The 26,173-nt window shown below is 40.7% G+C and overlaps 1 protein-coding gene across 3 annotated transcripts; it reads right to left on the bottom strand.

Moving 5' to 3' along the window:
- Positions 1-1,143: 1,143 nt before the first annotated feature.
- LOC104318877 (elongin-A-like) lies at positions 1,144-20,403 on the bottom strand. Of its 3 annotated transcripts, none has more exons than XM_069805969.1 (11): positions 20,291-20,403; positions 12,962-13,018; positions 11,009-11,121; positions 9,201-9,906; positions 7,641-7,734; positions 6,619-6,792; positions 5,934-6,031; positions 4,940-5,120; positions 4,313-4,436; positions 1,518-1,636; positions 1,144-1,362 (listed from the first exon to the last, which is right to left on the bottom strand). In XM_069805969.1, exons 1-11 carry the CDS (start codon positions 20,366-20,368, stop codon positions 1,301-1,303), a joined length of 1,806 nt encoding a protein of 601 aa, XP_069662070.1. In that variant the 5' UTR covers positions 20,369-20,403; the 3' UTR covers positions 1,144-1,300. The 3 variants fall into 3 exon arrangements, with proteins under 3 accessions (XP_069662070.1, XP_069662071.1, XP_009918626.1); XM_069805970.1 differs by having other exon boundaries at positions 1,518-1,630; XM_009920324.2 differs by lacking the exon at positions 20,291-20,403 and adding an exon at positions 19,404-19,832.
- Positions 20,404-26,173: the final 5,770 nt, after the last annotated feature.

Genomic DNA, 26,173 nt, shown 5'->3' with positions numbered 1-26,173 from the left:
AAGACCTACTTGCAGCTACTGAGTGCAGTCTATAGAAACAGTCCCTCCATTTTTAAGCCATGCCTTCAAGGCAAAGTCAGACTTACAATTCATGCAAGTGAACTGGTTTAGATGAAGCAACTGCAAAGAATTATCTCATTTCTAAAAGCAAACCCATTCATACCACAAACTGCAGCAGTCCAACTCTTGAAAGAACAGCTACTGAAGACCAAATAGCTTTTTCCCTTTGAAGGCAAAAGGCTCATATTCAAGGTTGTGAGCTAGGCCTCTTCACAACAGGCAGAGAGCAGCAGATCAGAGTATAGCACAAGTTTTCTCTCATCTTCAGACTTGAATGGATTATTCTGCAGGATGACCACACCATCAAACTGATGACATTCTTGGTTTCCCTCCCTTCTGCTTCTTCCCAAAGTACTATCTCCCACACAAGGACTTAATGCCTTTAGATGGTATCACACAACGACAGGTCCGGTTTTAATTATTGTACAAAAGTGTCCCAGCTAGACGGAGCTCCTGAATAACACATGATTTTTCATTAACTCACTGTCATGGCCTGCCCTATTTACTCTGGCAGTATATAAATCCTGCTTTAAAAAAGCAATTTAAATTTAAGACATTGTCTTCTCCTACCTCTCCTTTAAAGGCTCATTGCGTAAGTCAAGTAAAAGGGCTGAAAAGCATGTAGTGTCCTGAGTTAGGATGTTTTGCAGCCCACCTCCAGCAGGTCAGAAGTTGAGCTCCTGGACTGTCTTATAAACAGTCTTCTGTTTCTAGAAGAAGAAAAACTAAAATCCAACCAAATCATGTTTTCACTAAAAGACAAATATAAAAGTCTCCCTTGGAAAACCTTTAATGAAACAAATATGCTAAGTTTCCAAAACAGTTTTGTGCAAGAGATGCCAAGACCTCTTTGCAATTGTATCTAAGTACACCTTGTGGCCATTTCTACGAAATAACTTTAACCTTGGCAAAATATACCCACAGCTTAAGTGCTTCCATGAAAAGCTTATGCAAGTGTGTACATAAACTGATAAAGACAGCATCTATAGAAGTCCATATAAACTGATGCCATTAGTGTGTACTGACCTGATTTCAATTCAGTTTTCCTCATTCATGAATAAGAAAGCAGCAGTATGAAAGGACTCAGGTGTTTCAATTTTTATTGCAAATCATTCACCCATGCAATGTTTTGTAACTATTTTAACTAAGCCAAATTGAAGAATGTTTACAGTAACATTACTTGCATTAGCTGTAGCATGATATACAAATAGTCACATAAGCTTCAAATATGCAGCCTCATTTATCGTCGTCCACCTCTACTCCTGAATGCTTTCAAAGTCTTCCTCATGATTGGTGCAATTTCTTCAATAACAACAACAAAAAAAAAAAAAAAAAGAGAGACCAGTTAGGATTAGAGCTCTGAGTGACTTAAAATGGTATTAGCATAATATTAAGCATATATTAATAGACAGCAACTTAAAACAATTATCATTATAATCTTAGGAAATTCCATTTACTTTTGATAGGCTTCCTTCCACCTTGAGTCATTCCACTTGAGCTTGAGCTTCCTCTGTTGCTAGCAGGGATCAGATTCGATGATTTGTTATTTCGGTCTCTGCTTTCTGGAATCCTTGTTCTTTTAAACCAAGGAAATAAGGAAAAAAATTAGCGTTTGATATCAAACTACCATTTGCTCTGGCTCATTTTGGAAAAAAAAAAAAACAACCCACGCCACTGATCACAAACATTCAAGACTTTCTATATTTACAAATCATAGGATAATTCATGTTAGAGGGATCTCAGATGGTCATCTAGGCCATTCCCATTCTTGCACAAATCATCCCTTTATTAGATTCGATGCATCTTATTTGTCTTTAAAATTATATGATCAGAATTTGTGACAGATCAAAATGTTTAGCAATACCATTGCAATTCATAATGCCCAGTGCTCTCGTTTGCTCTTTGTGTTTATTTTCTTCTTTGAATACAGCTGAACTGCTAACTAGTTCTCTGACAGAAAATGAGGGCAAATTTACACAAGCTTTCATTTACTTTTTTTAAAGTAGGAATGGCTAGCAAAAGGTACAATAACTAACCCTAAATATGAGGTTGGAACCCTCAATCAACATGATAAGGACCAAGACAGATACAGAGCTAATGCCTACTGCTAAAGACAGTTAAACCAATGCAGCATTAAACTGTCAGCATGATGTCACCAATCTGGGCAGCCTTGTATGCCTCAGAGCCAGTCACTGATGTCTGCCGCCAGTTGTCCTATACCACTGCACTCTGAACTGCAAACAGCAGCCTGCTAAGGATCTGCACATCTGCCACAGGACCTTTTTTGCTCCCGCAAGACCAGCTTCTTAAGTGAAGTTTTCAGCTGTACAAATTCTACAACTTGCAAACCCGATAGGTTTTTGGAGGAAATGGTCAAAGCAATGAAGTTAAACTCATCATGCCTAAACAAACTCTTGTTTCTCAAGAAGGCAAACCAACGACCCTCTTACGCCTTCCTTCACACAACAGCGGTTCTTCCTAATTTATCATGCCTGAGGAAAAAAACCATGAAGGGCTTTGAGTACATCATTCAGCTACTGGTCCAGATTACTGAAGCAGAAGGGACATTTACACTACTGTACTTGAAGCAACTATATTGGAAGGCTGGTCTGTCATAACACAGATACAGCCTCCTACAGGGGAAAGCAAAAGCCTAACTCAAAGTACCTTAAGCTACTGTCTTGGTGGGGGACTATCTTTTCACTGAAAACAGCAATGGTATGGAAAGAAGCTTCCTAATTTCATCAGCTAAAGGTACAGCTATAAAAACATTGTATCTGGTGTAAAAGCTGATTTTAAGAAGTTCCTACATCCAGGCTGTCATTCCTGCCCTATACCAACATCATCTTGAGTGGTAAGTCAAGGCTGCTCAACTAAGTCAAGCTCCTGAAATTCACAGAAAACACACCTTCCCATGGGTTTGTAGGTTTTACCCACCCCCAAATAAACCCAGGTCAGTTCAGTTATCTAGTTCATGTGCCTAAGCCTGAACAATTACTCAGCACAACTGCAGGCACTGCAGCATCATAACAAACAACCTAAAATGACTCTCTTGAGACTTTCAGCTATACTAAGTCAGTCTTGAATCACATTTGCAACAGCTTATCTTTTATCCTTCCTGTTCCCAGCTATCCGTCACTATCCAGTCACATATTTGTCAACCTGCATAACTGTTACCTAATCCAGATTACTGAAAAATGTTCCACCTGCTGCTTCCCCAAAGGGATAATTTTGCAAGAACTAGTTGAAGAGCAGTTATGCCAACATGGGAACAACCACAGGCAATGGGGAAAAGGGAGGGCACCATGCTCACCAGCAGCCACAGCAGAGCGAGTGACCACAGCTTAAGATACCCACGCTCAGGCAGTATGAATACTTTCCATAGCTTTTATGGTTCAACTGCTGGCACATGGACCCATTAACCCATGGAGTGCTTCTAAATCAAACTGCTGATTTTTCTTTCAGCCAAGAACAGATATTCAAACAGTAAAAAACAGCAGTCTGTCTCCACGTAGTTGAGAAGGGAAGAGGTAAAAGCTGGTGCTACAGCTGGTTTATCTCCCTGTTACTACCATCCTCTTGGATACAAGAGAGTTCATTAGGCTGGCAGGAACAGTAGGACAAACATCACAGCTTTGGCTCTCATGCCTGTTGAACTACTCTGAACTAAAATGTCACAAAGAAAATTTGGCTTTGTGCTGCACAAAGGAAACATTTGTGGAATCCCAGTTTTCTGTTCCTCCAGTGATTAGTGTTGGCTACTGCTACAGCCTGACTGTTCCAGACACTCCTTTAAGCTGCCAAAGCAGAAACCCACCATCAAGAGTATTAAAAGTTGCTGACATTCACTCTGGTCAGCTATATCACTCCAGACAGCTGACTGGGATTTTATGAAAGCAGGAGAACATGTGAAGCTACCAGGAAGGTTTATAAACACAAAACATCAACACTGGAATCTCCCCAGGACATCAAGCAGCATTAGTGTAATCTGGAGAAAAACAACAGCATCCACTCACTCTCCCAACTGGTAGGGTGAATTCTTCACTGGCACTTTGGAGAAATGTGTGATGACAATGCATACACAGTAGAGAGCACACAAGACTTAAAAGGCAAGTTAGTCTCTAGCCACTAGCTGTTTAAAAAAGAAAGTAAATAGAGAGCTATTTATAACTTCAAAAATACTTTTCCAGCAAGCTTTTCTACTGACAAAGACATCTAAACTCAAATTAAAAGCATAGTACAGAACACTTACTTGTGCCTCTCTATGGGATGAAGTTGGGTGACAGGTCCTGCTGTCCCATGGATTTCTTGCTGTCGGCGAATGTTCCTTGGTGGTTTTGCTGCACTAGTCAGATAAGCCATTTTTACTTGCCTGCCTAATACAGAAGCAAGGAGCAGAGGATATGTGACTTCTTTTGCCCTTTATGTTCAAAGCTCAATTGATAATATGGTTGGGTGGCAATTTCTAGGTTTAAATTAGGAAAAAAAAATTCAGAAAAGCAGAATCTGATACCAAAGTAGTAAGTGAACCATGGCAAATCATATACAGACTGCATACAGTATTTCTTCATATTAACTTTGGTATTTATAATTAGATTTGTACTCTGTGCATTGCTGATTAGAATCCTCAGTCTAACCAGTAAGGTAAGATTTGTCTACTGTATGCTGCAAGTATAATGTATTAGTGTATTGTGTTAATGCATGTATTTCTTTTTTGAGCAACTTGTAAATTAAAAGGAACAGTGTTCTTTCTTGATGACTTCTCCTAGAGGTACAGCATTAGTGCTTAGTCCAAACAGATCACTAAACCCTACATATGAAGTGTCAAGAATAGCAGAAGAGACTGTGTTTAAGTGGAAAAGCTAACCACAGATTTTACCTTTTGGTTTCTCAGACTGAGCTGAAAGGATATTTTTTGTAAGTGTCTTCAGTTTTTCTTCTCTCTGATTAAACAGCCTCAAGTACATTTCACGCCAAGACTCATATTCCAGGAGACTCTCATTTTTAAAATCTCTCTGGCAATGTTTCTTCCACAAGTGGTCAGACTCTTCTGTAAAAGTCTAGTTTGAACACAAGGTATCTTAAAGATTTAAAAACAACGTTTTCAAGAGTACCTGTTAGCTGAGCCTGGAGACAAAGCCCAATGCCCTGGTGGAGAAAGATGCAGAACAAATCCCACCACGTGTGCTTGTCACAGGTACCCCCCAACATGGAGCATGGCAATACCATCCAGAGATACTGACTTCAGACTGGAAATCACATAGCATCAAATAGGAGAGCTCTACATTTGAGTTAATAAGCCACACTTACAGGCTAGGCTTGAGTTTCCAGTACAGGCTCAGGCCACACCAGCTCTCAACTTTAGGCATGCAGGGAAATGGCTAGCTTGCACTACAAACTGCTATGTACTCGGAACCTCAATGTCCAAGTGCATCATGAGCTGAAGTCCTAACAGTGAAGATAAAAAATCTACCACGCACATGAAATCTCACCTCAGATACTTCCCAATCAGTATGATTTACAGCCTTAACAGTTTGTAACTTGAGAACAGTTGGTTCTATTACAAATTTCCCAGCTATTTCAGTGGTAAATACTGTGGTCTTCCCCCCCCCCCCCTTATTTTTGGGAACAGAAATACTTCTCTACCCACCCTGGCTTTCACTTAGTCATCAGTAATAATTCTCCCAAATGCTTTAAATCCTGACACTTGACAAAGGGAGGTTTGATAATGACAGCTGAATTCAAAGAAATAAGTATGCAAGATAGAAAACCAGTGTAACCCATGGAGAATCTTTATCAAAGAGTGCAAAGAGGGCAGAAACAGATGCCTCACGTCCTCCGTGGTTCCCTGAATTTAACAAGGTAGAATTTACCGGATTACATTCCTCTATTTGAAACAACTGCTCTGGTGTGCAACGTGTTAGCACAGGCTCAAGAATTTCAAAGGGCACACCTCCTACTTCACGTAGCACTACAAAAGAGGACAGTACTTTCATTATTTATTTTAGTCAGTGGATAACACTACTCACCAAACATTTTAAAAATAAAAATACAAGTTAATTTTAGCAAGCACTAACAGAACACATTTTGAAGTCAGGCTATGAAAATATTTATAAATCAGCAGTTCCATACTGACTGGCAGTTATATTTGAGGATAAAGAAAGCATCTCTGAACAGCTTTTGCCCCATCTTTATCGATGTGCATCACTCCTCTCTCAACCTACACAAGGGAATAAACAATTTCTTGATCACTCATTCTAATTTAGGTAAACAAACATCTTGGAAGAAAAAAAAAAAAATCACAAGGCTTTTCGGCTTTTAATCTATAGGACATTATATTTTCTAAAACTGGAACTTTAAAAAGGTAAGCTTTCAAAACAAAACTACATTTTAGCACAGCCATAAATCTTTTTTTTTTTTTAAGTGCCTTTCAACCCGCTCTGAGTCACCATTTGTAGGGAGGGGCAGTATCTTTTAGTAGGCTAGCTGTTGGCATGGAGCAAAAAAATCTGATACGCTTTCAGGCACAGCCTGCTACGAATCCCTTAAAGTACTCACAATCAATATTATTTTGAAGCACACGGATGCACTGTTCATACAGCGTAAGCATCTTTGAAAGACAGACTGCTTTGGAGCCAGAGTAAACTTGCATTTTAGAGTTCAGTCTCCGTCCTGTGAACTGAACTGTCTCACTGACTTGCTGGGGTACTTCTACAACAGGTGCTGGGGAAGCTGCAAACAAGACATTAGGCAGGGCTTCCTTTACCTCCTGATATTATACAATGCTTTAAACATTCAGCTTTGAGAGAAACACAGCTGGTAGGGCACATGTATATTCATTTTTCTTGATATACAAAGTTACTGCATTACAGTTTGGGGCCCTCACACAAATTACATGTTACAGAAGTACATTCATCATCATCTAACACCAAGATAGCATGTAAATTGCAAGTGAGTTGCACCAACTCAAACCAGCCTTACATTATTTAGCTCAGGTCTACATGAGCTGTACTCACATCTAGATTACTCTGTTACCAGTCCACAGAACATTACTGATCTTCCCGAGTTATCCTAGAGAAGGCAGAAGCTGCAATAGCACTGATGTTTCAAGACCAAAGTGATATGAAAATGCTGAAACCTCACAAGAGCTGCTAGGGGAACCACTGGCATTTTGTGTCACCCACCTATAAAGATGTTAACAAGCTCCTACACCAAAGCTAGACCTAGTGCTTCCTATATTTGTTTTACCTACGATAATGTCTACTAAGGCTTTGCCTCCTATAAGGTATAGACAAGAGTAAAGACAAATGTAGCCTGTAGAACTACCACCTGATCTATGCCTTCTCTGCATCTGTGGTAACATTTCTCATTATTTCTTTATTCAGCAAGCACTAAGATGGAAGCCCTTACAACTCCCTTCAGCCTCAGCATAGTTTCTACAGAAGAGATAGCGAAGGTGAGGCATTTCTTTGCCATGAACACGAGCTAATAGTTTGTTAGGAAAGGGGATAAAGATATCTCTACATAGAGCTGTAAAAATCTGCACTATTTCCCATTTATCATCCTTGCATACTACTTACTTTTAAAGTCTGCAGCATATGGGGGAGATGAGATGCCTGTCAGAAATTTAGGCAGTGGAGTATTAAGAAGATCTTGGAGGGATGCCACCTTGGCCTGTGCACAGTCAAAGAAACATTGCTTCAACATTACAAATTTGGGGTTACCAACACTTAAAATAAGCTACAAAAAAACCCGCCAAAAACCCTTAAGCAAACCCCAAAGTTAACTAGGATAACTAGAATTATTACTTCTCTGCCCTAAAATTTACTCACTGGATTACTTTTCAGCATATCCTTTCATACTCTACTTAGCAAGACTACATCACAAAAGAAACTTAGTGGGATATCTGCAATCAGTGCAAAAAAGAGATTAAAGAAAAAAGTAGATGTGCTCAGCTAACAGGCTTTCAGATAAATCACAACTGAGGTTAGAGGCATGCAGAGAATGAGACAAAACTGCAAGATGACAAAACCACAATTGAACGTTTAAAGGCAAACTAAATGCCATCCTGAAAGACAAGAAACAGCTTTATACTTGGTCGTAGCAAGTCTCCTATATTGTGCTGGATAAGCCATTTAGCCTACAGTTTTCACAGATAACCCCTTAAAAAGGGATTTAAAGATACAGCAGTCTGGTAAGTACAGGTTCCTACAATGCTCAGCATTATGTGCAACATCTAAGTTGGGTCTTATGTATCCTCCATTTGTAAGCCAGGCACTTACAGCACAAAACTTGCATCTACCTGCACGTCATTTCAGTATCTAGTAAGTTTTCACGACTGCTTGAACATCCAAGACTCTTCCTCAAACAGTTTATGCTAGAGTACCATACACAAGCCTCTACATTAGTATTTCTCCAATTGGGACAGAAGATTGCACATGCAGATCTTCCATCATAAATAATGCCTGGAGCTTTCACATCACAGTAAAGATAAAAGACTGAAGAGACCTCTAATTCCCAGTGCACAAAGGGGCTTCATTTAAAAGGTCTAATTAATACATGTTTAGATCTACCTTGGGTCAATCAAGCTACTTAAGCTTCTTCCACTTCAAGGGACTATGACAGTTAACATTCCAAACACGTATAAGCTATTTTTATATGCAATACTGTGGTTTACTTCAATGCATTAAAAGAAGAAAGTTGAGTTCCTCTGCAGACCGTAACGTTCACTACTAAAGAACCACAGCATCTGACAAAGCAACTCTGCTGTACACAAACAGCTGCTACAGTCACAAACCAGGCTGGTCAAGAATGGAAGAAGAGGACATCTTTCCAAAGGTAAGTACCTTTACTTTGCAGGTAAAAAGCAGATTAGCTATGTATCGAAGACTACTGCCATACTGGAAACCATCCTAAAAATACAAGACAAGTCAACTGTAAACTGCCAGTATGCAATAAACAATCTTTTTTTGGTCCCAATTATTGCAATTATTGGCAATTGCAATGCAGCTGACATGTCAGAGCCATGCTATCTGTTGCTTAAAATAAATACAGCTGAATTTCACCAAAAATAATAAGAGTCCAAAGCACTTATTTGTCTGCAGTTTATTTGCTATTATCTCAACCATGCAGTGGTTTACCTTTTTATTGGGAGTTTCTGATTGATCACCCTCACATTTTTCTAAATTTTCCTCTCCCTCTTTTGCATGAGAAAATTTTGAAGTCTTCTGTGGTAATGAGCTGCCCTCCTGTTCACCGCACTTCTTTGGCCGTTTACCTGTAGAACAACCTTTCCTCTTTCTTTTTCTGGTAACCTGATCATAACTAAGATAAGATTCAAAAGACATAGTAGGGGGCTCAAATTCCTCATCACTAGATAATTCGCCTTTGCTTTTTATGACAAGTTTTTGTTTTGGTTTCTTCACACACTTAGGATCTCTCTGTTTGGAAGCATCCTTACTAGGCTCTTCCTTCAGGGGTGGTAAGTCTTTACTGGCTAGAGAGGAACACTGCTTTTCTGAAACTTTCTTGCTGTCTGTGGAGGTTCCCTCCTTGAAGTCACTTTCTTTAGCTTGAGGATTGGTACCCTGGGAAGCATGCTTAGAGCAACTGCTGCTATGTTCTTTACTATCACATTCTTTCTGAGACTCAGAATCTCTACTTTGGTGGGTCTTTTCACTACAAGTATGCTGCTTATTCAACTTTTTAGAAGTGGGAGCACTACTGGAACTTCTGGAGGCCAGTACAGATGCTTTGGACTTCTCTGAAGGCTTAATCTCCTTGGAAATGGAAGGGTTTGTCTCATCTTTTTCTTTTTCAGTATTTTGTTTTCTTCCTCTGTGACCACTGCAACATAAAAAAATAAACAAATAATTGCATCCCATGCTACATCTGATGCTAAATTCTTGAACAATCAATCTTTTTACCTATATTAGTAAAATTAAAGCATTAAATCATACCCCATGTCATAATTTTACAAGACCCAGAACTGTGCTCTGCTGTGCACTTATTCTTCCATTATCAGTACAGAATCCCAAAGAAGCAGCTCTTGGGTCCAGCACCACTAAATACTGCAACAAGAATTGACAGCAAGGCAAGTGGGGAGTAGGGACATAACCATCAGTAGCAAAACATGCCTGACACAGTACTATTTGCTTATAATGTGCTGGATACCACTTTTTACAGAAGTTTCTCTGCATGCTTTATAACACAGACATGGTACTTGAAATAACTAGGAGACAGAGAATTTACAACATGATCTGTAGGTGACAGAGATTACAACAGGTCAGCCTTTATGCTTTGCTTATCACAGGTTCTGGTATTTCACTTTCCCATTGTTTGAACAACTTCAGATTTAAAGTGCACTATTTGGTCAATCTTAACCTTTGGCTTTCTCAGCTCAACTGCCTCAAATTGTCAGAGGTCTGCAAAACATCTAAAGCACAGTCAGCCTGGCCATGGCAGTGCTGGCTGCTTCACTTTGAGAAGAAATCACATCTCTTCAGTGTGACTCCTCCAATATTGGAAGCCCCTCTCAGTCCACAAGAACATTACAGGAAAGCCCTCCAAACAGCCAAATCACTAGAGAGCTGCCTCATTTAACCACCACCTCTAGGAAGAAAGAGCAAGCTTCCCACTTCCCTGAAGTGCAGAGCAGTGTCCATCATTGACTTAGTCCTGCTTGCATCAGCTGGGACCTAAGAACTTGTGCTAGTCAAAAAAAAGCAGTTAAAGTTTAAGTGCTGGCTTGCTAATTGACCAACACTGGTCACTCTGATTTGTTTTCTAATATTTTATAGAAGACTGACTCATTTCTTCCACTCAATTTATGCATTTGTCCTAATGCATATTTGCCATTCCAAACACTTTCCTAAGCTTTCCAAGCTGCGTTTTATAAAGTTACACTACAGTATAATTAACTTTTGGAAAAAAGTTAGTTCCCACCTACCTTTTATTTTCCAGAAGATTAAGTTTTTTCCATTGTTTCACCAGGTTTTTAGCTACATTTCCAGCAGTGGCATGTTTCCTAAAACTGTTAACTGTTTTGCCTATGCCAGTTTCCTGTTGAAGATAGTGCAAGAAAGATGGCAGAATAAACCATGACTAACATACCAAATAAAACCTTCTCTAAAACTGCTACAAACAGTATTAGCCTAGTAGTCAGAGCAGCCTTATGGCAGCTAAAGAAATAAATGCACTCTTTATACTACAAACAGAACTGAAGGAAAGGTAGATATTTATAACCAAATATGAGGAACAAAATGCAGTCTTAATTCATAAAACTAAGAGAAGTCATTTTCCTCCATTAAATGTATATGTTTCAGGAATTTCACCTGACTCAAATGCTTATCCCCACAAAATGCATACTGCTCCAGTGAATCAGATTAATCAATTCAAACTCCCTTTAGGCTTATGCAGGTACATTTTAGCATGTTAGAGAGCACATATGATGGATGTGTTTTAATCTAAAATACATCTCAACAAGTAGTATGGGATAGAAGGGTCAGAGGAACAGAGTTCATATGACTAAACTCAGTCTCAGTTTCAGCCACAGGAAAAAAAAAATTGACATTTAAAACCTGTCATTTCTGTTTCTCCCCCAGTACCACTGTGCCTTCAAGTCTTGCTCTAGTGAGTTTTATGTTGTTTAAGCACAACTGTCTTGCAGACTTTGAGTGTATATAGAATCACAGGCGATTTTTTAAAATCCTGATTATCAGTAAGTATCCCCGATTCACAAACTCTCCACTTTTAAGATGCATACAAAACCTGAAATTCACTAGGTTAGCAGCAACCTGTTAATGCTCTTGTTAACTAGTGAAATGATACTCCTGCGAAGTCTGAGCAAGAGCTATATGCATGCTACTCCCACATAATCAGCTCACACCTTAGAAAGGGCTTCCTTAAATCCACTATAAGGATATTTAGCTTCCATGTAATTTGAGCAATATTGGTTTGGTAGGTCAGTGTATTGCAAACAGATGCAAGAAATTTGGTGGGATTACTTCCTGAAGCTATTTGAAGAACATAAATGCGTTAAAAATGTGGAGTCCTCAGTTGTAACACATCTCTATCGTCTATTGGACTTGAGGGCTTCCATCAAAGTCCGTCACACTACAAAACATGTAAGTTTGCTGGGAACATGAATTGTCTGCAGAAGATCTTTGTCATTTAAAAAAAAACTAACTGCAATATGAGATTTATTTTGTTTTCCAATAAAAACACATAAATATTGCTGTATTCCAGTAGAAGTCTGCCTGTGTTGAGGGAGGCAAATGCTTTTGCCTGAATAGGCCAGCCAAGTATCTTAATTACCATATTTTTCTCTTACTCTTCAAAGAGCTCTCACAAAACCCACATTTTTCTTCTTCCCAAAATACAGACATATTGCTCATAATAACTAGAAGCTTCATAGAGCAGTGTGAGAATTTCTAATATAAAATTTGATAGGATGCAGCTTGGATAAGGATCCCCTTACTTGGGATGCCTGCTCTTCAAATGAAAGAAACTAACATTGAGCTGTTAAAAGACAGAAGATTTAGACAACTGACCTAAAGAATGGTTCACCCATATTTGTTTTGTCTTCAGCATCGACTTGAAAGCAGTTTTACAGTGAGAAGAAACCAACCCTGAGTAGCAGTGTTCTCTATATCTCTATATGCTCAGATTCCTACTCAGTACTATCACTGTTGGCATAATACCGCATTTGTCAAGTTGCATGCCCAGCTTCCAGCTGCCTTTTGGAAAAGGCTCCATGGTTCCTTGTACAGAGCTCTAAACGAATCATGATTAAGAGCCAAAATTACAAAACGCAACGTGTTCACTGCTTCTATGATTGCAGACCCCTGACATTTACACAGTAATTCACTGTGGAAGAGTTTAATGTATTTTGGTCACTTACCACTAGAATTTCCAGTGATATATCCAAATCCTGTAGTACCGTAAGTGTTTTTATAATCTGGAAGTAAAGATTATTTTTTTAAACAAATATTCATAAGTTCTATTCTGTTTTTTTCATCCTCACTCACATGTTTAATCAAAAAATACTCAACAGTGATAAAGAAGAATATACAGTAACTCCAGGAAAATGTAAGCACTCCTTTACTCCACATCAGGGCTGTGCTTGAAGTCTATGCTGTGAACCAGTACAGTTCTGCCAACCCCCCAATTTCAGTAGTACCAGAAAATCCAGTAGGTATGAATTTACCACTACAGGGATTACATTAAAGATGAACAATACAGTAGTACAGGCTACACATATATGCCCACACTCCTCATGTAGCAGTGAACCTCATTTGTCACAGAACCAACAGAAAAGCTGCATTATGCAGAACCACCATGTAAAAATCAGCAAGTCTCCCAGTCAGCAGCACCACTCCATCAGCCCAGGCCAAGAGCTGGTGGGAGCCCTGTTTGCAAAAAATAAGGTTTTCAAAACTTAGCTGCAATTTGTACACTAACAAAACAAGCTTGAGCTAGAACAGCTGTTCTGGTTTGCACTGACAAAGTGTATACCTGTTAAAAACCCAACATTTTCAAAGCAGGAAAGAATTTTGCAAATACAAAATGCTCACCTTCCTATAAGAAGTGTTTTAATAACACAAAAGTCTCATTTATAAGCAGAGTATAAACTGTTTTGGCAATATAATACAATTTCTTTGGCAATGGGTATACAGCACCCCAGAGCCTTGCAGTTGACCACACAAAAGCAATTTGCCTTATCTTTCACAAACTTCCATGAAGCTATGTTACATAGATGACAGAATTAGTGTGCAACTGAAATAACAGCATTTCAAAGGGCTTTCACAAAGCCTGAAGTGCTAGTCAAGTTTTCAGATCATTACCACTTCTACATGCAAAGGCAGGAACCTGAACCTGCAGGAATGCCAACGGACTATCCAGAAACTTTTTAACTGTAACAGCTATGCTAACTTAAATAATTGATGAACTGTCATTAGAGATTGCTTCTGAAATGTTGTTGCAGGAGGTGGAACAGGTACTAAAGTAAGTGAGGCGCAAACTTGAATGGGGGTATATTTTTCTCTGCTGTTGTTCTAAGTTTCATTGTTCCTATAATACATTAGCAGTGGAATCCCACACTTGACACTGAATTTCATTGTGTACAGTGGGCTCTAGCTACATGCATGGCATGCAGTTCTTCCTCTAAGTTATCCACCCTGCAATAGTGTTTCTGGGACCTCAAGAAGTACAGCAGGAATGCTCCACAGCCTGAGAAAACATGAGAAAAGCTGCAACAGTAAGACATACACCTAGGACCAGAGGTAACAAATCAACTCTCTCCCAAAAAGTTCGGCTAACTACAAAATGGCAGGGTACCTACAAAAAAGCATCCTGACCAAAATTTCAGAACCAGTACAAAAGCCACATGAAGTTCTGCTTATCTCCTATTAAAGAGTAAGACACTCCCTGAGCCAGCAAGTTGTGTTAAGAATATATACATTTAATGAAGTTAAATACAATTTTGCATCTCAGGAGAACTACTCTACCTTCTGAGTACAATACAAGCTTAACATTTAACTTTTTCCAGACGCTTCCCAGGTATAGGCTACATATTTTGAGACTTTTTCTAAATAATCTCATCAGGGAAAAACCACATTGCAAAGGTGCTTAAGCAGAAAAAAATAATAATTGCTCGCAATGTTAATCCCAAGCATTAGAAACTATGTTATCAGTGTCAGGTTAGTTCATTTTTTTATTTTAAAACATATATCCCCATTCATTTGATTATTTTGCAATGAAAAAAGAAGCAACCCATTGCTGACAGGTTCTATCGTGCTATATAGGATGACCAGATACCCAAGCAGTGCAAACCACTGGGAATAAATCCCATAGGCCAGAGACAACCCTATATGTGGAAGAACACTAAAAAATGTTTTCATCAAGCTACAAAGAGATCGGGGGGGGGCTGAGTGTTTCCTCTTGATGGGTTTTAGACTAAGTTAATTCATAAAGCCAAGTTCACTTCAGAAGAACAGATTCAGGAAGCCGGCAATTACTGTTCATACAACTTCAAACCAAGAGGCCAAATTACAAAAGCACCTAGATGACAAGCGTGTCCAAAAGCAGTCAACACATTTATAATGAAACACAAAACTTTGAAAGTTTTCTAAACCAAAGGCCACCCTGTTCATTTTGCTTTCTTGAAATGTATATCACACTTGGCAAATTAAGACAAACAAGAGAGTTTCATTAAAAAGAAAACTGAGAGCATTGATCAAACTCTGACAAGCCTTTTAGGAGAAGCAATCCTGATCTCTCAGAAGCAGGGAACAGCTCAGGCTGCAGCAAGTTCAGCAGCTATGTATGCATGGGACTACCAAAGGAGAGATAGCTCCATTTGCTTTGTACTGTAACCGGGCAATGTAAATGGCAGCATCCAGCCTGCCAGTAGGAATCATACATCCCCAAGCCCTTGGCATTTAGAACAAAATTTACTTAGACACAATCAGGAAACAAGCAAATTTAATTTGTGGCAAACATCAGTAACAGCAGAGAAACTTCGTATTCATCCAATTTTGATAGAGAATTCTGATTTCTCTATCAAAGACTAGGAGGGGCTGTTTTCTTTATAAAGCACAAATACCAAGCTCCAGTATCTATCAGACTTTGGCAAACGCCACAGAAAGGTATACTGTGAAGCATAAGACACAGTGAAGCCTGTCACTGAAACTAAAGCTTGTTAGAAGCACGAACTTTGGCATCGTGATATTTACATGGTGCACCATTACAATTACTGCATAAAATAAGGGAAAAAGAGGAAGTCATTTATCTGAAGTCTGTTCTGAGCAGGCCTTGAAAAACAGAATGAAGATTGACTGTTGAGGTGCCTTGCTCTAACCGTATCACTTACCATAGCATTTGTAGCCCATCTGGCTCTTCTTATTGCACTGGACTGTACCCAGTAATTTCTTCCCCCAAGTTCTTCCATATACACACAATACATATGTAACCCTTCACTGGTTTTCAGACTATTTTACCTTGCATACCACTATCAGCTATACCCTCATGGAAAAACTCTTATTGACTTTAAAAGACATGGCAAACTATAGAAAAATTACAAAGAACATAAAAGTTACTTCTGTATACATTTCCTGAACTATTCTACATAATTCCTAAATATTGATTTCTAAAGAATGATCCAAAGCCTTTAGGATTGTTGTTCTTCCAATAAATGACATTCCAAGCAAGCCCAAGACACAGGTCTTCATGTAACATAAACAGACAACAGAAGCAGAGCCTTATGGACAAACTGAGAGCTGGCACACACATGCAGGTGTGAGACAAAAGCAAAGGTGACAACAGGAGCAAGAGCAAGCTAAGATGAAGGGAAGGAGGGAAAGCACACAGGCATTTGGAAAGCAGAGGGCAACAGTAATGAGCAATGGGTAAGAAGCATATGAGCAAACAAAATTTTCCAGAATCAAAACTGAAAGCAAAGTGATGATAACAACAGATCCCAGGTGCATCGAGTTTCATCTCTTCCCACTGCACCAGTGCTGCTCCATCATCCCTTATACAAGTGTTATACAGTCTCCTCATTTTCATCTAGCTGAGCCTGGACCCTTGGGAAGGATGGGACAGGTCCCCAGGCCACCTGTGGTCAAGGGACTGCTTCAACATTTCACCACAGTAACTCCTTCCTGATTTCTCTCCTTCCTTCCTTGCTCACTAGCTGCACCTCTCTCAAAGGGATCCCTATGATTATTTATCTCATTCTCTTCTGTAATGCAGCCCATGAAATTTCACCAAGTCCATAACTTCTGGCTGAGCTAGACACCTCATGTGAAAGAGCACAAAGACTCTGAAGACAACATGTTAGAAAAACCCAATGCATTCCCAAGCAAGTCCTATGCCCTCAGTAAAAACAAAACAAAAAAACCCACCACCAAACTGTTTGCCTAAAAAAAATTGTCCAGTTTTGTTTTCAGCTACTGAATCTAATGATCTCTTTCTGCTAATTAAAGGAGTCTTCTTTCAAACTTCTTATACATCACAGAAATGCAAACACTATACCCTGGTTCTTTAGTTTCAGTAAGTTATGCTAGTCAGAGCTATAGACATTCTCTGGCTGTCTTACTAGCTTTCCAGCTTGGCAGTGTTTTGAAAAACAGTCCCCAGAACAGGATATAATATTCCCGTAATTGTCCCTCTAATACTATATAGCAGTAATAACATAACCCTGCTAAGCTACCCAAAGATAGCATTTATTCCATAAGCTGCTGCATTGTACTGCAATTTCATGCTCAACCGGTAATACATCAGAACTCCAAATCATTTTCTGAGCCAATGCTTTCCAAAATATAGTCTCCTATCATGAGTGACCTATATTCATAGCTCCTAGCTGTGACTTTCCACTGAGCCATGTTAAAATGCACATTGCTCAAATGAATATAGCCTAGCACATGATCAAAGTTGGTTTCTAGAAGACTCTCTCTTCATGCAACGCAAATCACTTCAGTATTTGTAGCATTTCCCTACAATGCTTGCTGTCTTCTAAATTAAAAAAGATTTGAGTAGCATCATATCAAGAACAGATGCATAATCAAACCCCATCCCCCCCTAAAACCACCACAAACCCACAACCAAAATCACAAATCAACATTGTTTTCTGATGAGGTCTGGCACTTATTTTTGGTGAGTGCAACTGAAATCCATTTTAGGTATTGCATCAAGTCCATAACATTGTGACTGTAGTCAGCCTCATACAGGAGGAAGTCAAATGCCTTAAGAGACTTACATATATTTATGACACTTAGTGTCAGCTGAATCTAAGCTGAGATAAATTTGGCAGTACATATCTACATGAAGTCTCATCAAGTGGCATGGATCATGGCACCATCCTTTAATTCTACATCAGTTACATCTTATACGCAATGTCATGCAGCTGCTCAACACATTACTTCATGATAAATGTCAATGAAGACCATTTCATTTACCTGTTATAAACAATAGCACAGTACTTTTTTCCTGTCCTGCTGAACTTCCCTAGTACCTTGAACATCACTGAATGCCTAAATAATTAGTTCTGTTCATCCTTTGGTCAATTTGCTGAAAATTCACTGGGGTAGCGATCAAACCATGCACATTAAGAAGCTTTTGACATGAACAATCAATGTTCTGCATCTTCCCTGGTTACTATCAGATCAGAAAGTATTTAGGAATTTTTAAAAAGTGCCAAGATAAATATTACTCTCAAGTATGGAACAGAAATATTTGACAACTCCAACACTTACTTACCCACATACACATCTGTAATATTGATTTATTATTCTTTACACACACACCTAAAGCTTTCCCCTTTGCCTTTAAACATGATAACCACATATTTTTGATTACTAGATTTACCTTTTATTAGCAGTGCATTTCATGACTGCCAATTTATGGCTATCAGTTTCTCAGCTCCCCTACCACTCCTTAGCCCCTGTTATTCATAAATATTTCTATTTCACTAGACAGAGTTTTACCAGGGACAGCAGAAGTGCTGCAGCACCACCATTAGTCTCATTTTATACAGCACTTGCTTGGAGTCATGCCACATAAAAACTGTGCATCTCCTCCCTTAATGGAAACAAACCTGCCAGGGCTATTCACATTTTTCACTTGAGTTGAATGTGTTTTGAAACTTATTGTTTGGGGATCAATTAAAAATTAATTATCTCTGGAACTGTTTCTTCCTTTTCCCTTTCGATGTCCTGTTCAGAACAGCGTATCAACACCAACCTTAAGAATTAAAAAATTCAAAGACGATAATATCTAATCACTTCTGTAGCACAAGAAGAAATTCTAGGTTCATTCAACTGCAAATTAAAACATCTGAAGAAACATCTGCACGGATACTTGCACTTTGGACACATAGCCTACAGCACTGGCATTCAGGAAGATAAACCATTATTTGCTAAATAAAAAATAAAAAATCAGTATTTCCTATATATGTATACTCACACAGTAGATACATGATTAATAACTAAGCTTTTCAAGTTCATTAACTACCAAATATAACACATTAAATTTTACTGCCATCCTCTGCCTCCAAATACTTCCACCAACTTGATCCAAAGTTTTCCTGTCTTAGAAACTGATCATTGCAAGTGTGTTCTGTACTTTCAAACTGAATTCAACCCTCAAAAAACCCCTCACCCTTTTGAATACACCTTCTTCGGCCAGATATGATTTATTACTTCATAAAATAGAGGCCAGTTTGGCACATACTGCTTTGCTTCCATTTCCTTCACAGTCCAGGCCACCGCTCAGAGAACGGAGGGTGTCTTCTTCGCCCCTGGGCCCTGCAGCCAGTGCTTATCTCCCCCTCCGCCTCTCAGTACCTCGAGAGCGTCAAGCGCAGTTTCCATCGGCTGCTCAGATCCATCTCCCCACTGATGTTCTCTTGCTTCAAGTATTCCTTATCTAGTCCTCGCAGCTACTGAGCAGCCCCGCTATCCTACAGAGGCGGTTTAATTTCTTTCAGAGATAGGAGCAGCTTTGTTCTTCTTGCACCAGGAATAACAACCACCCAGGGTGTGACAGCTCCCGCTCCTCTTGCTGCGCACCGTTAAAACAAAGCAAAACAACCCATTTTACTGAGAAAAAGCTCTTACGGACGTAGAAATTAGCACCCCAGCTGCTGTGTTTTGACCTTCTGGCCAGGCTGACAAGATTTCGCACAACCAGCGCTACCCGCTAGATATAACGACGTGTCACCCAGCTCTGGCTGCCCCTCTCCCCCTCACCCGACTGCACACGGGACCTCTTGGCCACCCACAAAACCTTTAGCCCTTCCCCACCCGGGAAATAACCACGCCTGACCTGACCGCTACCCAGCCCTCCTTCACGCCCCCAGCCTGGTCACGACGAGGGAGGGAAACAAAACGGGACACCCGGGCCCGCAGTCTCACACACAGGGGTGTGTGTGTCCCCGGGGCTGGCTGCCCTCATCTCCCACAGCCCTCCCGCTGCTCGGCAGAGCCGGCAGCCAACGCCGAGGGGGGGAGCGGGGCAGCGCGGGCGCGGATCCCCTCAGCGCGGATCCCCTCAGCGCGGATCCCCTCAGCGCGGCGAGGGCCAGCGCCGCCGCCCCCGCCGCCCCTCACGCCGCCGCCGCCTGACGGAGATACACGCCAACACACGCAGAGCGCAGCAAGAGACCGCGGCGGCCGAGCCCCCCGCCTTCCTTCCCCCCCCGACAGAGCCAGCGCGGCCGCGGGGCGGGTACCTCGGCCGGCTGCTGCGCGCTGCCCAGCCGCGCCTGCAGCTCCAGCACCCTCCTCACAACGCTCCGCCCCTCCGCCATGGCGCCGGACCCCTCGCCCCATCCCGCCCGCCGCCCGCCCCTCTTGTAGCGGCGCTCGCTGCGCCATAGGCGGCGGCGCCGCGGCCCTGCCCGAGGGGCGCGGGCCGGGGGAGGCGGCCCGCCCCGCTCCCCGCTCCGGACAGCGGTGCCCGCTATTTCCTCAGCTTCCCCCCCCCCCCCCCGCCCGAGCTGTCTGCCCCTCGCCCCCACGCCTACATCATGGCCGGGGGTCGGCGGGCAGGGCCCGAGCCGTGCCGGGGCCCCGCTGGCAGGGGGTGCGGGCAGCCGCGGCCCAGGCCGGGGCCTGGTCTGCTGTCCTGCTCCCTCACGAAGGCAGGCGCGGCCCGGCCCGAAGTGGCTCTTCCCTGCCGGGCTGTTTGCCCGTAGCTGCAGCCGACCTGGTTGTTTGCTACCGAACTACCAGCAATAGTAAAAGACTACGTGCTTTTCTTTCTTCTGCCTCTCTTGACGTTAAAATACGCAGTGTGGCACTGAACAAGCGCAGCTACGACTGAAGTAAGCCCATGGAGGTGATTCGGAGGGCGCACAGCAGCCTGCCCCAAGAAACGCCGTGGCGTGTACGCTGACCCTGCAAGAGCAGCAGGCTAAGTCCATCAGTATGATATAGAGAACGAACTGCTAATTGCTTAATGATTGTCTCTCTGTAACTTTACATACCAAAGACTGGTGTTCCTCAAGGATTAAGCCTGTCAGAGACTGGTACTTGGGAGTGATGAGCAAGAAGGAACCATGAACAATCACAAAACTTAATTAAATGTTTGATGAATTTACGATCTTGTCAAGAAGGCACAAGTAGAGGCCTTGCTTGAATAGATAGGGCCAAAAAAGATAAGAACCCCTGCCTTTGTTCTCGTCCTTGTAGATTATTTAGCTTAAACTAACCATATGGTTTTACACCACTGATGAGAACTTAGATAATAAGAGCACTAACGAGCACTGATGTATCAAAACATGTAAAAGACCATACTGCGCAGAATCACCCGAGGAGGGTCAAATAGCGGACAAGTGAGGAAGACTCCGGAAGACCACCAGAGACCTTCAATGCTCCTGCGTAAAGAACATTTGCATATGCTAATAGTTTCCCAGAAAACTAATGAATATGTATAGCATTTCTCAGAAATCTAGTGAATATGTATGTAGAACATGTACTTAACCTGCACAATTAGACCCGACGGTGCGCACGACTTTGGTGGGACTACCCCCCGTGCTGCCCAGCGCTGAATGAACATACCTACTTTACAATCTCACTGATTATGGAGTCTGTTTTCCGCACGTCAAGTACAGCCGCGCCAGCCTCAGGAGAAGCCATGAGAGGTTTTCTTTCTGTCCTACCTTATTTACAGCCTGATGGCTAATGCTTTCTCTCTCTTTTTTTTTTTTTTTTTTTTGAGGCAGAGACAGCGCTTTTGGGCCCTGCAACTTTCAGCGTGGTTCCTCTGTGGTTTACCTAAGGTCATAAAAAACGTAGGGCAGGGAGTCGGTCTTCCGCGCTGCATGAAATGCGTAGCTTAAACAGGATCTCTGCCATGGAGCTTGCTGGGGCCGAGCACGCACTTGGAAGACTCCGAGCTGTATGAGTCCTTCCTAAAAAACCTGTGGAGTATTTCCTTGGAAGTTAATGTAGATATAATTAAAATAGATACATAGTACACATTTCACTCTTTAAAGCAGTGTTTGGGGGAAGTGTTAAGAGGAGTGTATCTAGTCTGAATTACAGGGGAATTTTAAGAAGGCAAAAGTCCGGTATTTGCACGTTAGGGTTACTACTCTTGCAAAATAGATCTTATTGCAGCTTGGCACTGTATATAGCAAATTTATCAGTAGAGAAACAAAAATAGCCAGTAGTGCAATACAGTAAGTACAGCACTCAGGTTGGATATGGAAAAAACAAATCCAGGTCCCTGTTGCAGACTGGCTCTCCAGTTACCGTGCTCATCTTTGTCCTGGTTTTGGCTGGGATAGATTTAATTTTCCTTCTGGTGCCTAGTATAGTGCTATGTTTTGGGTTCAGTATGAGAATAATGTTGATAACACACTGATGTTGTCAGTTGTTGCCCAGTAGTGTTTACACTAACTCAAGGATTTTTCAGCTTCTCATGCCCAGCCAGCAAGAAGGCTGGAGGGGCACAAGAAGTTGGGAGGGGACACAGCCAGGGCAGCTGACCCCAACTGGCCAAAGGGGTATTCCATACCATGGGACGACATGCCCAGGATATGAAGTGGGGGGGTTGGCCTGGGGAGGGAGGATCACTGCTCGGGGTCTAGCGGGCCATCGGTCAGTGAGTGGTGAGCAACTGCATTGTGCATCACTTGTTTTGTATATTCCAATCCTTTTATTATTATTATTGTTTTCTTCCTTTCTGTTCTATTAAACTGTCTTTATCTGTGTGGTGCTTAGTTGCTGGCTGGGGTTACAGAAATATTTAACTCATCATCACAGTGTGTACAGATTTCATCAACCCTACCTTAAAATTGGTCAGCTGCAACTGCTTACTCTTCCTTTATTTTTCTGGCCCTAATAATACGAAATTACTTATACAAAATAGCATTTATGCAGAAGAAATCTTGGGAGAGATTCAGCCCACACCAGCATTATGGTTAAAGTCATCTTTGATTAGGGAAGTTGAGGCTCAGATTGTCATATGGATTATGCGATTGGAGCTGGGTTTCCCATATGGTGTTTGAAAGCCTTAATTATCAAAGTGGGATGAGGAAAATCTCCTTGCTGCACTTCTGCCCAGTTATTCTGAAAGATCATGATTTCATGCCAGTGAAGAAGAATAAAACATTTCAAATCTCAAAAACTTTCCTGGAACAAGAAAAATGTTTCTAGCCCAGGTCTAATTGCAGCATTTCTCATATTGCCTGTCATAACTTTTGCAGAGGAAAGAATTCCAAGTTTACTTGGTCCTTCAAGACTGCTGGCTGATGCCAACTGCTATGAGGATTTGTTTGTTTGGCAAATGATGCGGGACTCCTGTTAGGAAGAAGTGGGGTTGCCACACGCAAAATATAACTCCAATACTTGCTCTGTCACTACACACTTGAGAGCTGTGTTATGCCATCAGCTCCGCTCCAAGGCTTACAAACTCTCTCTCATCCCTAAGGTCTTCTCATGCCCTACTGCCAGTCCTTGGTGAGTTTCTGAGGAAAGAGTGAAACCAGAAAGAGAAATAGGGTTTGTATGAGCTAAGGAGAAGAGCTAGGTGAGAGTTTCAGGGGGTGGATCGATGTGAGAGGCTTGGCTGGGCAAAATTAGGCAATGAACTGGGGGCGAGTGACTTGAGTACTGGGGGAGGTCTGCTTCGTGGAGGGGGTCTGAGTGACCCACCTAGGGTTGAGTGTCCTGCTGAACAGAGTTCCTCAAAGCTACCCTCTGTGAAATCAAGGCCTGTGTATTTGATCCTAAACAGCAGTAGTTTGTTTGTTTATTCAGCAGCTTAAAAAGAAAACATGTTTCTTTTCCATCTTTTTATTGAAAAGACTGCAGTTCCCACTGAAACTCAATATGCTTTCACAGTGTCTCCAATCTGCATGAGGACCTTCAGCCTTCCTAAAGGCATTATTTGTATGATTACTTAATACATTCAGATTAATACATTTAAAGATATTTTTCATAACTATTTATCATAGTGAACTAAATATGGGCTTTGGGGGTGCATAGTATTTGGCTGAGTGTACACGAAGGGCTCAGAGCAAACAAAGCAGTCATGATCTAAAGATGAGCCTGAGTTTTGTTAACGTCTTTAGTTGACCAAGGTAGATCTCCATCTGGCCATGGCTGTGACACTTGCATTCTGCCAACAAGTCAAAGCATGCTGACTTCAAAGAAAAGGCTTTACATTTTCCAGAAAGAGTGCAGTAGTGGTTGTGCATGGATTAGAAAAGGTGGTTGTAATTGCCTTAAGGCCTATCTTTGCTGATAGAAGAACTTTCCCTATTGCTGATTCTGGCTTATGCACATGGAGCAAATAATAATTATTCTTGTATATTTGGCTAAGAACAAATCTCTTGAAATGTTTGCACTTCCCCCCCCCCCCGCCAAAAAAAAATGTAAAAATATTACTACATGACCTGCTACTGCTACATGGATTGATAGTATTGCCCTTAGTCACTCACATAGACCAGCTGATTATGGAGCAAATGAGGTGTTTTTTCCCCAGGATTAACCCATACCTAAAAGGATACATCTTCACAGGCTTAAGATATTGCCAAAAAATGTACTACCCCCTCTTTTAACTGAGAAGATAATTCGTACCTTGATTGCAAGGAGTTCAATCAATATCAAAATACTTTATAGTAATTAATTTCTATGCCATTGGGAAGAAAATAATCAGAAAGATGACAGGTTATTTTCAAGATAGAAAAGAAACAATGTTAAGAATATCTCAAAGTTCAAAAACATATTAAATCAAAGTTTTATTTTAAAAAGTGTATCATGATTTGCAGCTAATCCTGGTACTGTTTATTTTTTAAAAGACTTTGTTGTGTGCAAATTAATGGAAAATGAGAATGACTAGTTCCAAGACCAGCTTGCATGCCACATAATAGCCAAGTATGCTATCAGTTGTCCTCTGATCTTGAAGACCAAGTAACTAAAGGTTTCTGCCGTAATGTACACCCAAAGTTTCAGAACTATGGGAGATGTTTGATTGTGTCAGCATTAATACATTGAGATGTTGAGGCATGCCCCACAAGATGGTTATCTCTATACTGCACAGCTCAAAGCATGTTCAGTGTTTTCCAGAAATTAGAAATTGGGTTTGTATTTTCAGTGGGGATATTTCCCCATTGTTGTTTGTGTGGTTTTTTCAACACTGAATCATATAAGGATGTTGGAAACACATTTGTAGAGACTGAATAAGACTTAAATTTATTTTAAAATGTACTAGTAGATTTTAAAGGTATGAAAATGAGAATAATCTTTTATTTTCTACAGATTGTGATAGTGTATTCATTCTGGAGAAGTGTTCCCTTTACCAAAAAAAAAAAAAAGCAACTGAAAAATGACAAAAGAAAAAAAGATACTCTTTCTCTGAAAAAAGTTGGCTTTTTAGGACATCTTAAAATTATAAAAATTGATAAAAGTGTGTGCGTGAGCTGTTAGAAAAGGGAACACCGAGTAACTCAAGTTCACTGATATGTATATGCTCGGGAATCTTGTTTTAGAAATATGCCTGTTCTATCTACAAAAGCTAATTTTTACAAATTCTTAAAACTCATGAATCACAGTGGGGAGCATATTTTTTGTGTAAAAATCATTACAGCTGATCCTGTTAAAGCAGAGCTTCAAAAAAAGCTGAGGTTAATTGTCCATGTAAGGAATTTTATAATTGGCTTGAACTAGTAAATTAGAATATATTGAGATGTGTTAAGATGATGATAGATGTCATCCTACATGTTAAATTGGTGTTATACTGAGTTGTATATCTGAGGCAGTAGGAATCTACACATGAGAAAAAAAAATACGTAGTATAGTAAGGAGAGGTTCCTAAAACATGTCTTAAAATAAGGCTTTGTCCCTAATTTTTCACAGTGGTGGCCCTGTTTTTCATAAGGAAAGCTGGTTACTTTGTTGCCGTTGGGAGGGCTTGTCTTTACGTCCCTCTCCTTCACTCTCATTTCACATGTTTGATTGCCTATTCTGTTTTTTCATTTTTATCTTGTAACTTTTTGTAACTAACTCCACTAGTACAGTGATGCTCTTGTGTTCAAAATGATAAGTGTTATTTTGCAGCACTAGTTGTAATAGCCCATCCAAGCCTGGAAGCAATCAAACAAATC

Source organism: Haliaeetus albicilla, chromosome 18 (assembly GCF_947461875.1).
Source record: "Haliaeetus albicilla chromosome 18, bHalAlb1.1, whole genome shotgun sequence".
Lineage (NCBI taxonomy): Eukaryota > Metazoa > Chordata > Aves > Accipitriformes > Accipitridae > Haliaeetus > Haliaeetus albicilla.
Note: the sequence above shows the minus strand (reverse complement) of the source record. Positions and strands in the feature narration are given on the sequence as shown.